Genomic DNA, 17,845 nt, shown 5'->3' on the forward strand with positions numbered 1-17,845 from the left:
TCACAGTTTTTTTCCAAAACCGTCAGTCCAAAGTCATATTCCACAATATTTTAATCACAATTTCAACAATACTTCTCTCAATCACAATTCTTCGTAAGTAAATAATAAAAACAAAGAAAACAAAGAGGTAGTACCAAGCTTACCTTGGCTTACGACTCTCACAATCTGGCCCCGATCTCTCTTTTCTCAACCTCTTTATCCTACCAAAAGATGGATCGTTGACTAGCAGATTCCAAAGGTTATGAACCTTTGAATTCTTAACCATTTGTTCCACTAATAACCTACTATTACCAACTAAATTAGCTAACCATAAGTCTAATTCTCAAGGTTGTCAATAACCAACTAGTAACTTACCACAAAATTTATTTACATATTCTACAATTATTAAAGTCTTGTAGAAATTAGACTACAATAAAATCCTATATTATATAGTTAATATTGGTAGAATAAATTTTGTCAACAAATGTCTATTTATATTTTTTAAGTATAAATTATATAATTAATATAGGTTAATTTATAATATTTTAATATATTACTTAATTATTTTGGTTATTATAAATTATATATATTATTTTCATGCAAATATCTAAACATATGACATTAACGATGGAGAGTTTTAAAAATAAAATTGCATTATCAGCTATACTATAAAATTATTTATAACTCATAGCATTAGCTTACTTTGAATCATATTTGGCATGTTTATGAATACTTGTTAAAGTGTTTACATACTAAAAAATAAATATCTTTGATTTTATTAAAGATTTTTTAATAAAGATTTTATAAATCATTATCCTATTTTTAGCTAATATTTTAAAGTATGTGGCTTGGATAAGAACATAAGATAATTCTAAATTGATATTTTTTATAATTAAATTTTTCAATCATTATTTTACAACAAATATAGATATATGAACTTTGTAACTCAAAAACATGAATTCTACCTTTATTATTTGGATTCCAAAAAATAGACATTAAAAATTGGATTTAGTCATAGTAACTCTAATTGACCTATTTATGTATTTTAGATTCTTTTATGAAAATTTAGATATGTTGATGGAAATATTTTTTCAATAAAAATTGATAGAATTTAAATTATTTTAATAACAAACATCTAAACATTTATTTTTAAAAAAGTCATAGCAATCAAGACTCTAAAATTATTATAAAGATAGTTCTGAAGACCAATTCGTATTTAAAATATATTTATTTTATATTACAAGAAAATTAAATAATAAGATTCTTGCATCTTTAAAAATAAATATCATCTTTTTTGGACTAACAAATAATTAAAATTTTTACTCCAAAGACCACTTGTAGAATAGAGATTGTTATTTAAGTGACTCTAATGTAAGAGAAGATAGAGTTTATTTTTGAATTTATATAACTTTCATCTCTACTCATATCACTAAATAGAATAGAAAATTATCTCTTCAATTTAATATAAATTAAAAAGTCTTGGAAAACAAGTTATTAGCAAAAAAAAGAATATACACTCATTTGACTTATATGGCACAAAGAAATTGCAATGAATGCAAAGAAGACAAGATTGAACACACCAACAATGATTCTTTATACTTTTTTAGGATAAAAAATAATTTTATATAGGTTTTGGAATTTCCTGGTTGCAAAATGAAGTTAATAATAGAGTTCTATCATTTTTTATCACATTAGTAAATACTGTTTACAAAACACTCCATTACTAGCACTTAATATTCAAAAATGTAGATTTAATCAGGCCTTTGACAATGTAAAAAATTTAAAAACACGTTCACCACTAATAGTAGAGGCTTGTTTGTGGATCATATGGGAGCAAAAAAAGTTGACTTGCTTTTTAGATAAGAGACTTAGTTATGTAAAAAAGTTAACATAACAATATGATACAAACTAACAGACTATGATAATACTTATTGGAGAAAAAGTCTTGATCTAATATGTGGGAAACCACAATATGAATAATATCACTTGAAAAAAATTGACAAAAATGGAAATTAAAAAAATAAATAAAAACTTCGGATTAGAAATTTAGAAAAGGGTTCAATTTGCAACTACACTCCCTCTTCAGAATGCAGTCTACCCAGAAACCACAACCGTAAGACTAGGCTCCTCTTTGTATTGAACTTTCTTTTAAACAGGGAAGGCATGCACATCCTTATGTTTCAAAACCAAACAAAACAAAACAAACAGGTATCCTACTAAATAACGCACTAGCAGTTCAGAATGCTCCAATGGAATGAATCCTTGCCACCGACCGATAGTTCTTGCATTTGAAGACTGAGCAGATCATGGATCATCGTTTCATGAGGGGGCTCTGAATTAGACTCGGAAGTACAAAAACGACAGGAGATATTAGCGACTGCAGCCTACATTGTGGCTATAAATAAATAAAGACGTGGAGTGGAAACTGGTATTCTGAAAATGAAGTCCAGCCAAGTTTACTGTGTCTGATTGGAATGTTTAGAGCCGTTTGGAGCATGGTTATCTGCAACACCGTGGGGTCATCTTCAAAGCTTCACATGGTCTGCCAGTTATCGAATAAGGCCTATGGAGAACTTGAGAATGAAAGTAGTTGGGTTGATGATCAGCAATTCTCTGTTTGACAAACCAAGTACATTTATTTCTTAAATTAATTTCTGTCCTGGTTTTATGGAGGGGTGCTGTCGATGCCTTCCTATCATGTTTATTAAGAAAATAGAATACAAAGGAACTTGTTGGGGTACGAATTCAAGCCTCGCAATTTGCAGTAGAAACATAATTTTATGCGGAGTCGTGCTTCGAGCAGCTAAATTGTGAAATGTGGATGATACGCCTCTTCTCTTACATGCACGAATATGAAATGAGCTTTGGGGGGGGGGGGGGGGGGGGGGGGGGGAGTGTGGTTTTTCAGCTGAAGCCCCAAGTGATATAACTCAGCTTTTTCTGAAGATAGGCACGAATTGCTTTTCTACCATTCACGTTTTTTACAGATAATGTCGAAGAGAATACAATTCTCTTTCACGTTGTGTACTCATTTCTACAAAGAAGTGTAAAGTACTGCATTCGTACTAGAACTGTGATATTATCAACACAATCATCTCTCATTGTCAGAGTGTACAGATAAGATGCACATTGTTCTACGTTTTAGCCCAACTGACGAAGAAAATCAGCTTCTGCACACATGATTGTGACTGTACATCAATAGTGTAAATTTATTGAATTTGGACTCTGTCGCGCAGGATTGATGTGAAGAGTGCACACTTTTCTCGACTTCAACGTTTTTGGGAGAATGTAAGAGGCACATCATTAATTATTTCAAGTTTACACATCGGTTAAAATAGGTCTAATACCTTCACCGCCAGTATAGTGAAACTCGAAAACAGGAACTGGAAGTCTCTTCTATTATATACGTTCACGATTGTTCCACAAGCCAATTCAAGCGATGTCTGGGTCTAAATTTAAGTTTTAAGGACCATCAGCAATTTGTGCGCAAGGAAGCTATCACACATTCAAACAAATAAGACAATACAGGTAACTATTGACGCTTGATCCCTATTCCACAAACAAAGCGATATTGAAGTATTCATTGCCGAGCTCGCGAATTCCGTCATGCACTCAAGAAACAAGCACACTCGCACTCCACTCCCAGGCATTCTCTTGATCAGGTCAATTACGGTTATTCTCAGCCTGCTCGTAGAAGCAAGCACCCCCCGGTGCAATTCAAGTTAACAGTGAGAGCTGTTCCATTCCATTAATCAACAACTTAGAAACAGCACAAGTATAGAAGTCCCAAAAAAGAACTTCGCTAACGAGAAATGACTCATAACCTAAGAGCAGTCATACGATTCCTACTTCTATCACACATTGGTTTTCAGAGAGATTAACCTCCTGCTCCACTACTTACAAAGAAATTACCTAATGGACACAAGAGATCCCACTTCCCAAAAAGAACTAAGTTCGAGGGATAATTTGTTCCCCATGGTCAAGGCTCAGGCGGATGCGGTCTCGTCGTCGGTGGATGCAAGCACCAACTCAGGGTGCACATTGAGCTTGTAGTTTCCGTCAAGCTCATTGGGAAGGCCTAGCGCCTTCAGGGCCAGGTGCGCAGCCTTCTGCCCAGATATCATCATCGCTCCGAATGTCGGTCCCTGAATTGCGTATTCACATTCACAATCATTAAATCCAACTCCAGAAGTCAAATTGATCTCCTTCATGCAAGTCACACAACACATCTAGACAACAATGCACATTGCCGCTACACTTTCCACTGCTGAAATCCAAGAAACGCACCATTCGTGGCGACCCGTCGATCTCGGCCACCTCCATTCCCGTGACAATCATGCCAGGCACCACCTCCCGCGTGTGCTTCACAATCGCGTCCTCTGCCGCGTTCATGTCCAGGCACTTCATCCCGGGCACGCTCTCGATCATCCCAATACTCCGCAGCCTCTTCACTCCCGTCGCGCCGAACGGTCCGTCGTGCCCACACGACGACACCACCACCTTCGCCTCCATCACGTTCGGGTCCATGCACGACTGTGTGTTGTGGTTCTGCGCCACCAGCGCCCAGTTCGTCACCACGCCGGACACGCGATCGCCCCGGATGATCAAGTCCTCCGCCGCCACCGCGTTGAACAGCTTCACGTTGGGCCGGGCCAGCAGCTTGCTCATGATCGTGGATGTGAACAGAGCCGCGTGCTTGATCACCACGTAGTTCTCCAACTCCTCGTAGGGCACCTCAATCTCGTCCAAGAAGCGGTGGGCCGGCTTGCGCACCACCATGGCCGAGAACAACTGCCCGCCCAACCACGCGCCTCCTCCCGGCGACACCGACTGCTCGATGATGGCCACCTTCACATTCGGGTTCTTCGACAGCTCGTAAGCGCACGACAGGCCCGCAGACCCAGCTCCCACCACCACCACGTCGGTGTCGGCGTGAGTGATCATTTCGGTCATGTAGCGCCGCGTCATCTCGCGCGCAACGATGGACTCCTTGATAGGCTCGAACTTGTAGTTGTTCAAGTCGTACTTGGCATCGGAGTACATCGACGCGCTGGCGGCCGGCAAGCGTGCGTGCCTGAGCTGGGCCTTGGGCGAGACCACCATCCTGACGCCGGCCAGGGAGCTGGAGGACGATCCCACATTGCCGCTGCTGATCTCTGGGGCGAAGGCAACTCCTGCAGCAAGTCCCGCAACCTGCATGCTCACGGTCGCAGCCATTGTCTTACGAGCAGAGAATTGGTGTCGACAATCACAAATTGAAAGACGGCAGATTGCGAAGTCAGAAGAATGATTGAGACCTGGAGAAAAGAGCAATGGACACATGGGAGTCCTGCAGATTTAATAAGCTGCCGATCTGGGAGTGATGACAAAGGGGACAAAAGTTGCAAAAGATTCTCCGTGGTCACTATGATAAGAATGTTCCCGAGGAGAAATTTCGGACTGCAATTGGATGAAGGGAATAGGACATGCATACAATGAATCTGGTGATACCCTTTCCCATGGAGTTTGTGCCTGCACCAAAATATCTAACGTAATTTCACTACTCCATTCGGATTATCTGCTAAAACGCTGCGGTAAGGGTCATTCATGCTAACAGCGTGTCAAATCGAAGTCTCGTTAGAGGATAAGCTTGGGATTAGAATTCTCTGATAGTTTCTCGGCCGGAATCAGCACTTCAGAATTGTTCAGCACAACCACATTGTCTTGAGCAATTCCGAAGTGCAGTCGATTCATTAATTTTTTTTGAAAAAGTGAGCTAGATTCGACCGGGTGAAGGGTTTCGATGGACGCTTGGCTACTCATGGATGGAAAATATGGCGCCATTAGGCTTTCCATGCAAAAATTCGCGGGACAGGAGGTTCGTTGTCGCCAGCCTGACGACCTCTGCTTCCCAGCCTCCACGACAAGGCCCATCAACGGCCCTGTTTCCGTCAACAATCACGAATGAGTCGCGACTCCCAGATATTTTCCCCTTCCGACTCCGCAACGAGTTTGTTGCCCTGAGTCTCTAAACTGAGTCTAGCACTGGATATTACGCATCAAGCACCCCCATAAAACCGCGCTTGAATCCAGCGAGGTGGCACGCGTCGAATGTCTTCATGAGCAACCACAGACATCACCAAAAATTTGGGTCACATCCAAGTTCGAAAGTCCACCTCAGAAATCAAGCAACCAACCAGTTCGCTCGTTCGCTTGATTCAGCATGTCATGCGAGTAGGCAAAATTCAGCAGAATGGTGTAAAACAAGACAAGAAGATAGGATTCCACGAACTACGCCGATCGATTCTGTGGGTATCATCTCCGGAAAAGCATTCTGGCGGGCGACAAACGGATGAGAAGAGGGGATGCCATTCTGGGTTTGATCCAAGCGCGCCTGGTGAAATGCAGGCGTTGGTTGTGACGCCCCTTCTGCTGCTCCCTCGATGACCAGGCCTCCTCCTCGTCGCTCTCGCAAACCAAGCAGCAGCAGCACTTCGCATCGCCACTTGCATGACTGAGCTCCGCTTTCTCATCGCCTCGGGGCTTCGACAAGCTTCAATTCTTCATATTTCTATACAAGCTTCTCAAGACCCATTCCCTTAGTCTTCCTCTTATAAAAGTTTAGATAGATAGATAGATAGATAGATAGATAGAGAAATGTTAAATAGACCCATTGTTTCACTAAATTGGTCCAACCAATCCTAACCATCATTAACATCATCTCCATTGTCATATTGTGTGTATTCTTACTTGAGAATGCACCTGGCATCTAACTGTAGAGGGTAAGTAGAAATGAAACAACAATTCTACCAAGTCTAATAGAATCTTAAATAAACTTCAAGTAAACTTTGATAATCTTAACCAAACTTTGACCAATCTAAAATAAATTTAAAACAAATTATAAAAAAACATAAAGAAGTCCGAACATAATCTCAAAGAAAAATAAGAAGAAATCTTAAAGAAATATAAAAACAAAATTTTAAAGAAATAACAATAATTTTAAAGAAATATTAGAAATAAAAAATTTCAAAGAAATAATAAAGAATCCTTTTTAAATATTAAAAATAGAAATTTTAAATAAATTCTAATCAAATCTTAATTTAATCCTAACTAAAACCTTACTGAATCTCAAGCAAATTCTAGGTCAAATCCTAATTGAAGCCCTAATGAAATCTTAAATCCTAGATAAATCCTAAACAAATTCTTATCAAACTATAAATCTTAAATAAACTTTTACCAAATTCTATAGAAGATTGAAAATTGTTGATATCAATTCAAATTCTACACACTTCTTAATAACTTAGTTAGAAACAAGCATAAAAAAGATGAAATTGATCCCACTTACCAATTGAGAGAAATGCAAGATAATCTAATTAAGTATTAGGTGGCCTCCTACTCCAACCTAAATGCTGAATTTACAATATCAATATTTCTTTCTTGAATTATTGAATTGCTCTCAAATTTCATTCAAAGTCGGAAATTTTAATTCAATCCAATTAACAAATTGCTGAAGATCTTAAAAACACTCATTGACCCTTAAACTCCAATTTTTGAGATCTCAATCCATAAGAACCTTCATATACTTCAATCTAACCATTCGATTGACCTCAAAATTTTCATACACATTTACAACGAGCACACTAAGATACTATCCAAATTTCACTTATATACACACTATAGAACTCAAGAAATCCTCAAATTTGTAAACATATTTTTATTTTTCAAACCCTCATCCTACCAAGAACATTATTAATATGGTTTTATGTCTTAGAATCTGACTTTGACCCAAGTTGACAATTGGTCTTCTCCAAATATCAATTTTTGATATTTTGAGGTAATTTTTGCTTTAATTTATTGCTAATTTTCTTTTAGACGTACCTATATTATTTTTTTATTTCATTTACGTTGATTTGATTCATTTATGTCTCTATAAAGTAAATAGAAGTTCCTTCTATACTAGGTAGTATTACGACCAAATCTTTTATTATCTTTCTATCATTTATATTTATTTTTTTTACTATATCTTTCAAATAGGCTCTTCTATAATAACATTCATATTTTTATTTTTCACTATAAAATTGTATTACCACATGACATTGCCTCCCTTATTCCCAACCCATATTTTCTTCATTTTCAACTCTCATCTTGACCTTTTGTTTTCCTATTCCTAATTCTTGTTCCGACCTCTCTATTCTCAACCATGGTAGTAGAATTTTTCCTTGGCATGTTCCACTTTGCAAAAGACATTGTTTACAATGCTTGCTCACAACTATTATTAATTACTTTTTTATTCCCATTTTTTCGTTTTTCCTTTTTAGTGTATATATTCTTCACTTTGATCAAATAATGCACCCCAAGACATCAACTCTTTCATATGCTCTAAACCTTCTTGATATTAAGTTGTTACAAGCATTGTAAACAACCTTGTTTGCAAAGTAGAACATGCCAAGGAGAAATTCTATGGCCATAGTTGGAAATAGAAGGGGTTGGGATGAGAATTAGGAATGGAAGAATGAAGAATGGAGATGAGAGATGAAAATGGAGGGAGCGTGGATTAAGAACAATAGAAGTGGGAATGATGTTAATATATATATATGTATACAAATTTAAATCTAAAAACAAGTACAAAACTAATGATGCATCTCTACAATGCTTTGGTTTTTTAAATCATTTGTGACCTCCTAAAATTATATTTGTATTCATATTTTTTTACTTTATTTTATATTTAACATGAAATTTACATATATTTTTGACTAAGATTGATTTGGATAATGATTGATATATGATTGTCGATATCTATTAATTTTTGGCAAGCACTAACTATGCTTTGACTTATAGTTGAAGTGCTACTAGTAAAACTTTAAAAATATGGACTTACAAATTATGTAAATAAATTTTATAGATTCAATGCATAATTTTAGATTTAAAATAAAATACATGTATATGAAATTAGAAGGAATATATATATATATATATATATATATATGTATCAGAAGTATTATTATCAATTCATGACATCATTGAAAGAAAATCTAAATGATAAAAAAAACTACGGCAATTTAAGATTATACATAAATTAATTAATTTGGTTCTATCTAAAAAAAATCTTATCTATATATGTTAAAATATATAGATAATATAAATTAGTATTATCAAATATTATTTTTAAAATTCATAATTAATATTATATAAAAAATAAAATCATCAAAGATCAAATTGATTGATAATAAAAAATAAATATTTTACATAAAATTAAAATTAAATATAATCATACAACATGAAGTATTATTTAAATTATTATATTCAATTATTTCTTTTTGCATAATATTTTAAAATAATTATTTTATTTTATTTTATTTTATAATAATTATGCCATATGTAATTTTTCCAAGCATTATTCAGTTTTATTTTAATTTCATTATACTTCATGTCTAATATTTTTAAAATTTTATCCTTATTTTATTTTTTATATGTTTATTTTTTATATCTTATTTAGTATACTTCTATAATTTATCATTATTATTCTCTTTAAAATTTAAGAAAAGTATTGTGTGTATGTGTGTGTTTTTTTTAAAATAATTATTATTATTTTGAAAGTTATCATAAATAATTTATTGACATATTATTATTATTATGAAATTTTAATTTTGATTTGTTTCAAGTCACATTAAAAGTAAACATCTTAACAATGCTTCTTGAAAGATCATCTTTAATATCAAATGCATCAAATAAAGATATTTTTTTTATTTAAAATAAAGTAATGTGATTATGATTTTTATTTTTAAATTAAAAAAATTTATTAAAATAATTATATTTTTATGCATATATATTAATAAAATAAAATACATTCCAATAGTTATTTTCATTTAATTTCGGATATATACTAAATAAAACTTAAACATCCAACTTTAATACTTTAATAAAAAAATTCCTTTAAAAGATCTATATTTAACGTAACCTATATTACTTGATTTTTTTAGCAAGATCACATATATGGTTTTTTTAAATGTTCAAAATGTAATTTTGAAAATTATATTTTAAATTTTAGTGTAAAATAGTATAAGATTTGATTATTTAAAGATCCAAGTTGTTTTGTATGATTTTTTTACTCTTATTTTAAAGAAAATCTTAACATTTACATTCATATAATAAATACTTTTCTATAATTTATGGTTTAATTCATAAAATAATAAGTTAGAGTGATTTTTTACATTAATCAATGTACAAGCATAATGAAGCTATTGTGAAATAGTTTAATTAATTGTTTAGTCATAAATAGATGATTTAATAATAACCTAAGCTCATTAAGTATTAGATTGTCATTAATATATAAAATTTTATGAACAAAAATAAACATCAATAAACATATAAATTTTTAGTACAAATACTTTTAAAACATCAAAAAATTCAAGCCAAAATGTTTTTGTTGTCACTACAACATATACTATTTAAGTAAATGAAAGCAAATAGAAATAAATAAAACCAATTTAGAATTATTATACCTACCTAAAGAAATATCAAAAAGTGTGTTAGCATACACCATGTGGTTATGAAAGAATTTCCCAAGAGTTTCCTACTTTTAGGAAATTATTGCAGAAGCACCTTGTAATATTAATACTTGGATTACAGACTTTGTGGTTTATAGAATGCTTTCATGCAACCTTCTTGTGAGTTATTACATTTAGAAGCAAGACTAAGACAATTCTTTTTTGTTCAGAAGTAACACCGTTTCTGTTCTCTAGTCTTGGTTCAAGACTTTTTGAACTTGACAACGGCCATTCTAGTGCTTTTGATAAAATGGTAAATCCTTTAAAAAAATTGGCCAATTATGGAAAATTTACACACTATTAGAGCACTTCCAAGAAGCATTCTTTCTCCTTGCAACTCAAAGCAATTGAAGTCTTCCCAGGAAAGTTGGTAGTTCATGAAAGGAAGAAGAACCTCCTCGCTTACAGTTGACTGAAATTATACACAACCAACCCTAGCACTCCTGACACTAATTTGCACTAGAATACGAAGCAGTTACCAATGGTGAGGTTCAAAAGTTACGAAGAGGATGGTTATTTGTTGCCATCAGTAGTTATCCAGCATGACATACACAAACCCATGATTACTAGAATCGTTTCGTCTGCACATCGGCACAAATAAATATGTGTTAGCATCTGCTTGTAAAAACACAAAGGAGCAAATGACATACTTCGGTGTACACATGTTTTACACTGTCATGCAAATGCAGGGTTTGGTGTGTAAACGCCATACCTCTAGAAAACAGAGGCTACATGATCCTAATTGGAAACTTAACGCCTGTTGGATTTCACGACAGAAGAGTGAGAACATGCATACCTTCTGTAGATTATGAAACCAGCGAAAGCCAGACCTCCGACGACTGTGAGGCATGTCAAGCTGATCAACACGATTGCCCAGGCTGGCAGCTTTCGACGCTTGTGATGACTGGAACCCTTGCAACCACGAGGAATGCATCGTTCTTTGTGTGAAGGCTGATTCATAAATGTCATTGCGCTTGTTAGTTTGCGGTCGCAAACCTTGGCATGTGTCAGCAATAATTAAGACATGCGAGTACGGGCTTTAGCAAAGTTGCTTATGAATGAAAAAAATACCTTAGCAGAATTCGGGCATTTATCATTCTCCACAACTTCAACCAAATGGGGATCATTCTCCATGTACCGAAGGCACTGGATTTCCCTGGTTCGTTTGGCTTTCTTGCATTTACCGGAGCAAGTCGTCCAGCTACGAGCATGCCACTTGAATAACTCTGGTCCAGAAAATTTGAACGATACTATTAAGCAAAGCACGATTTTATATAATATAAAGATAAAGAAGTACTACTAGGGATCCACAGATATGACATATTCCGTGCAGCTAGCAGATGTAGATTCTCACCCCGGGGTTTTGGCTGGACGCTTAGATAAGCATCCGTCTGACAGTAGCCAAATTTGCTCTTCGCTTCAGTGATGAAGGGCTCGGAGCAGTCACTACAGCAGATCCAATCACTACCTATATCTTTTTTATTCGGGCACTTACTGCAGGTACTGCTTAGTCTTGCTCTACCTGATTCAAATCTCAGCTACGTCAGAAGACTGATAACAATTATACACTAAAAGTCTACCAATTACTTCCGTTGCCACACGAATAAGATATACTTCATGAATTCAAGGACGAGTAGACATGAATAATAATCTCCAGTACAATTAACCATCGACCTAAAACTCGCAGCATTTGGATTACCCTGTCTCATCACTACACAAACCATTCAGAATCACAGGCTGTATAAGCAGGAGTAAAATGGAAAGGAGACCTTCTCTGCAACACTGGAAACGTGTGAAGAAAAGAGGACACGCTTCATACTGCTGTACTGCACAGAGGCCCTGGCAGTCGTTAGAGGTTTGGACTGCCACATAGCCATTACCACAACCTCCCATCCAGAGGTTCTGACATCTGCTATCCCAGAAACAATCTGCAACGAAAACAGCCACAAATTCCCGTCATTCAATTGCGCAACTAATCTTGCATAGCTAGGGTCCAGAGGATTTTCGACGAAACCCAATTCCGCAACGACTGTCGGCATTGTATCACAAAATTAGTTCACCTCAACATACAATTACACCGCTGTCTCAAGCCCTAGCAAAGAAAATGCATCTTTTCTGTTGCTAATGTTGTGATCTTGTGTAAGAGAAACCAAATCTGCTACAGGCCCTTCGAACCATCTTATTCACCTTCCATCAATCAGTGGGCCGACCAAGGAATCATGCTCAGCTCAAATCCATCCTAGTTGCGATTACAAATCGCATCCTCTTCAAAATCTACATCAAGCCCTATTCTCGCAAACTCAAATCTCACCTTCAGCCGACGCTTGCTGCCACAACTCCGCAAACCTTAGAACGGTAAGAAGTGCCACCAGTGCCACTCTCCACTCCCCCATAGCTCCTCTCGTCTTCATCCCTATCCACCACACCTCCGATTGAATCCAACCAAACCCACCTGCAAAAGACGACAATTTTTCCAACTCACGCACGCCAAGGGAGTATTCTCCCGCAATTCGCGATGAACCCACTTCGCCAATTCAAGCTCCAGAAATCGCGAGCTCCACCAAGACAGGACCCATTTCTCGACAATCCACTTCCAGAAACCCTTTTCCTCAGAGCTCCGAACCGCATGTGGAGAAATGGTGAACAGTGAGAAATGCGGACCCTCAAAAGTCCACCTGCACCACTTTATCGAAAATAGATGATTTGGAATCCACCTCTGCACAGGCATACACCTGATGCTCACAAAAGGGCAACAAATAATATGCACTTGGCAAATGAGGAAAATTAAGTGCACCTGAAGAGGAATGTTGGGTTGGGTTGCATATATGAGTCCAAGTCTTCTTGAAATAGAATTGATTGCAAGCACTTGTGGGACCAATTAAGTGCATTGAAGCTAACTCTAACACAACCAGAGAGATGAAAAGCACCGTCTCTCAATGTAGTTGTGTGTAGACAAGTTAGGTTAGACAATAATGGATGGTTTTGCCTATGCAAAGGATACTCACATGTCTTTTTGGATCCAATTAGTTATATGAGCCAAATTTTATGACTCACAATGTAATTAGAATAAATATGAGAATAAATCCATGGAGTTAGAAAGAAAAAAGTTTGGATATATTTAAGTAGGATAAATTATTGAAAAAAAGTCTCATTTAGGTGTTAAGAGTTGAGTACAATTATAATGGTGGATGAAAAAATTGTGGTTTAAAATTAGATTAAGTAAGGATAGTGGTGTCATATTAATAAAGTCATGAAGAAAGAGATAACAGTAGAAAATATGTTATTTGGACCTTTAGAATTAAAAGAATATACTAAAAATAATAAAATATTTTGGATATATTATTATAAAGCAAAAATAGAATAAGAAAGACTTCTAAAAGAGCTCCTAACAATCTCTTATAAGAATGTGTCAAAGATTTAAAAAAAAAAAAAAAAAAAAAAAAAAAAAATCAACAAATCAACAAATCAACAAATTGGTGACGTACTTTGCTAGATGGGTTTGAATTGCGTATGTTCTAGTCTAGACAATTTTGGACCGAGCAAGTTATATCAATAATGTTAAATGGACAAGGTATGAAGCACTAAAATTTGAATGTAACAAAATTAGTGAGGGCAACAAGACGAGGTGGTGCAAAGTGTAGTATATAGTAGATAAGGAAGTCGAATAGTGGATGATTTGGTAGGAGACATGTATGCTGCCTAAAGTGTTTGTGCTGAGGGAGAAGTGAGAATAGCTGAATAAAGTAGCAATTTGTGCCAAAGTTGGATGAAAAATCAAATATGATCTAGTTTCATGAGATAAGTGGGAGACTCTAAGAAGAAGAATGTGAGGATTATAGCAAAATAAGATTGTTGGTCATAGGGCATAAGAGTAAATCCAGATCAGTAGAAAAAGTTGCTAATTAGGAAGAAGAAGGGGTGCTACTTTTAAAAGAGTTCAAATTGACTAAAGAGAAGCAATGTTGGTGCTACGTTGGATTGATATTGATGGATCTAAGCTGTGTAGTTGTTTCAAAGGAGGCAGTGAGATGAAGGCGTTCCTATCAAAGGAAATTAGAGGAGTGGCTTTGCAGAGGCGTGGAGACAATTTACTAGCATTAAAGAGAGGACATGACTTAGGACTTAATGACCATGTTAGATTGGTCGAGATTTGCTATGTCGTTGCAAGGTGATAGTTGATTTCTAGTAGTGGTTCGACAACAAGTTTGGAAGGATTCTTATATATATTTTTTGGTGTAATAATAAGCAATTGTGGTGTTGTGATTAATGTTTTAGTATGGTTGTTTCTTTGTTGAAAAAAGTGATGCATGTAAGAACTCTCATGAGCTGATTCTTGGATAGTTTAAATAAATAAATAAATAAAATAATATATATATATATAAAATAATTAAAAAACTAAATTAAAATAAAATAAATAAAGAAATATATAAAAATAAAATAAGATAAAATAATAATAAAATAGAAATAAAATAGAAATAATAAAATAAAATAAAATAAAATAATAAAAATAAATAAAAATAAATAAAAATAAATAAAAATTTAAATAAATAAATAAATAAATAATATATAAAAATTTGATAAAACAAAACCATAAATAAATAATGGTTAAGAAATAGAAGACTTTTAATCTTATGTGAGTGAAGTTACTCCACTGGACTACCAAATGCAATTAAGATGAATTGATTTAGATGACAAGTTCATACAATAAAGAGATATTATATGTATTGGAGGAACAACTTTGATAGGATTAGGAAAAAAATATTGAAGAAAAAGAATTTTGAAGTCACAATATATAGCATTAGCAAGGTTGTACACAAAGAGAGTATGGAATAAGATGTCTCTTACTTTCAACACCTATTTGTCAACATGTGATGTCTATTCTTTACTAATACCTTTCTCAACAAATCAATAAGCATGTCTTTTATTACATAATACTTCATATCAATTAATTCCATTTCAATCTTCTTTCTTACAAAGTAATGTTAAATATTAATGTATTTGGTACTTAAATGATACTTTGATTTTTTTCAAAAATCAAACATCCTTGATTGTTACTCTATTGGTATTGCTTCTATTTGCACTACTTCAATGTCTTCCAAAAGTTGTCTTAGCTATATTACTTCTATTACACCATAATTTGCTATCATGTATTTTACCTCTATTATTGACCTTATAATTATTGATTGTCTCTTGCAATTCCATGAGATATCTCCCACTCCAACAAAGAACACATCTCCCATTGTTGATCTTTTATCATTTGCATCTCCAACCTAATCCACATCACAATAACTATATAAAATAATATTATCATCTTTGTGAGTGTAAAATTCACTCTTCAACCCAAGTTATAAGATGGCTTCAATTAAGAATTTTTTATAATTGGTGGTATAAAATGGAGAAGAAAATATTAAGCATAAAAAAAATTATAAAAAAAAATTATAATAAATGAAATCAAACAATTACACAATCCAAAACTTGGTCTAGTTTGTTTATTGAATTTTTATCCAATAAAAAGTAAAATATAAAAGTAAAAAATATTTTTAAAAATTTAATTTTTTAAAATCTTTCCAATGATTTAAGAAACATGTAAATCCGAATTACTATAAATAAGTTATGAAGATTTAAAAATAACAAGTTAATAAATAAAAAATTTAAGTGAAAATATTTTACGTCAAAGATAACTTACTTATAGATCAAAGATTTGAACCTCACCAAGGCTCACATGTAGTGTATAAGAGTATCTAAGAGAGGTCATAAGGCCTTAGTTTTATCCTCCTAACTACCTTCAAGGTGCTACAATCCATATGGAACTTGTGCACCTCCTTTCTTACAAGGACTATACTAGCTACAAGTCCTCCTATTTTCTACTAGTAAAACCAATATTTTTGCATTTTTGACTTTACCATCATGTTTAAAAATACCTAATTAGCCTAGAAATCTTACGTAGCCTCAAAACTTGCTCCATTTCTTCATAATAGCTTTTGAAGTGGTAAAACTCATTTTTACCAAAGACTTAGAAATTACTCTAAAAATTCCTAAAAAATTCTAAATAAATTCTCAATAAATTCTAAAAATTACTATAATGGTTCTATATTTCTGATATTATTTTAAAGATATAATTTCCTATCCTGATGATTTTTTATGGTATAAAAAAAATTAAATCCACTATAAATTTTACTTTCTATATAAATAACTAAAAAGATATGAGGTTCTTTTTTATGTTCTTTTTTAGCTACAAACTATTATTTATAGTTTTTTTTATAATTAATATATATAGATATAAAGCCAATATAAATATTGATCTTAATAAATAATCCTTAGTACTCAATAATAAGTAAAAAATATTAAATCAACTAAGTTAATTGCTTCTAAGACTTACTAATATTCCATTTCTACGACTAACATTTTAATTTTCTATTTGTCAAAATTTTTTTTATACTATTCACCATATATTATGGTTAAGTATTCTAAATGTATTTTCTTATTTTAAAATAATTAATGAGTCAATTTAATGATTCACAATCTCCAAGGCATAATTTGAAGTATAAAATACCTTTTTAGTTTCTCATCATCTATTTGATGGTTGTCCAAAAAATTTGTCCCATATTTGAGATGTGTTGGCTTACAATACTCATTGTATATACAAGATCTATCCTTATGCTAACCATTGCATATATAAGTGAATATTTTATTGTTTTGTATAGAGTACCTTATATTTGATCTTTAACTTAAGTAAATTCTTCATTTGTGAGCTTTATCAACTTCAAATTGACTTCCAAAGATGTTCCAATAGGCTTATATTCCTCTTTGTTAAATTGTTTCAATACCTCTTCAATATACTTACTTTGGCTCATTATAATGATTTTTTTAGTACAATCTCTCACAAACTCCACTTCTAAATCATAGTGAAACTCTTCCTAATCACTCATCTCATTTTTTTAAAAAACTTTTGTTTTGAAATAATCCATCAACTTTTGGTATTAGTTAAAATGATTAAATCATAAAAATAAAGTAAAATAATCAATATAAATATATTTAATTATATTATATATATGGAATGTTCACCATCATTCTTTACATATCTTTTATTCATAAAAAATACTTTAATACATTGATATAATATCTTTGATAATTTCTTGACTCTATATAAGGATTTCTTCAATTTATAAATAAGATATTGTTTGCTCTTTTTAATAAATTTTTGAAGTTCATTCATATAGATATCTTTTTTAAAATTTTCATTCAAGAAATTAATTTTTATATTCATTTAGTATATTTCTAAGTCCATTATTGCTCCAACAATCACAATGATTTTAATGGTAGTGAATTGGAAATGGAAG

The 17,845-nt window shown here is 33.3% G+C and overlaps 2 protein-coding genes and 1 long non-coding RNA gene across 3 annotated transcripts; all 3 read right to left on the reverse strand.

Moving 5' to 3' along the window:
• Positions 1-3,695: 3,695 nt before the first annotated feature.
• Positions 3,696-5,278, reverse strand: LOC112273035 (thiamine thiazole synthase 4, chloroplastic). Its single transcript, XM_024501361.3, has 2 exons — positions 4,267-5,278; positions 3,696-4,124 (listed from the first exon to the last, which is right to left on the reverse strand). Exons 1-2 carry the CDS (start codon positions 5,194-5,196, stop codon positions 3,966-3,968), a joined length of 1,089 nt encoding a protein of 362 aa, XP_024357129.1. The 5' UTR covers positions 5,197-5,278; the 3' UTR covers positions 3,696-3,965.
• Positions 5,279-10,745: 5,467 nt separating this feature from the next.
• On the reverse strand, positions 10,746-13,133 carry LOC112273020 (uncharacterized). Its single transcript, XM_024501332.3, has 6 exons — positions 12,817-13,133; positions 12,275-12,433; positions 11,860-12,027; positions 11,577-11,731; positions 11,302-11,456; positions 10,746-11,086 (listed from the first exon to the last, which is right to left on the reverse strand). Exons 1-6 carry the CDS (start codon positions 12,914-12,916, stop codon positions 11,032-11,034), a joined length of 792 nt encoding a protein of 263 aa, XP_024357100.1. The 5' UTR covers positions 12,917-13,133; the 3' UTR covers positions 10,746-11,031.
• LOC149987291 (uncharacterized) lies at positions 12,919-13,388 on the reverse strand. The gene is made up of 2 exons (XR_016498831.1): positions 13,300-13,388; positions 12,919-13,180 (listed from the first exon to the last, which is right to left on the reverse strand). It is a non-coding gene; the product is annotated as an uncharacterized LOC149987291 (long non-coding RNA).
• Positions 13,389-17,845: the final 4,457 nt, after the last annotated feature.

This window comes from Physcomitrium patens, chromosome 20 (assembly GCF_059467195.1).
Source record: "Physcomitrium patens ecotype Gransden chromosome 20, ASM5946719v1, whole genome shotgun sequence".
NCBI lineage: Eukaryota > Viridiplantae > Streptophyta > Bryopsida > Funariales > Funariaceae > Physcomitrium > Physcomitrium patens.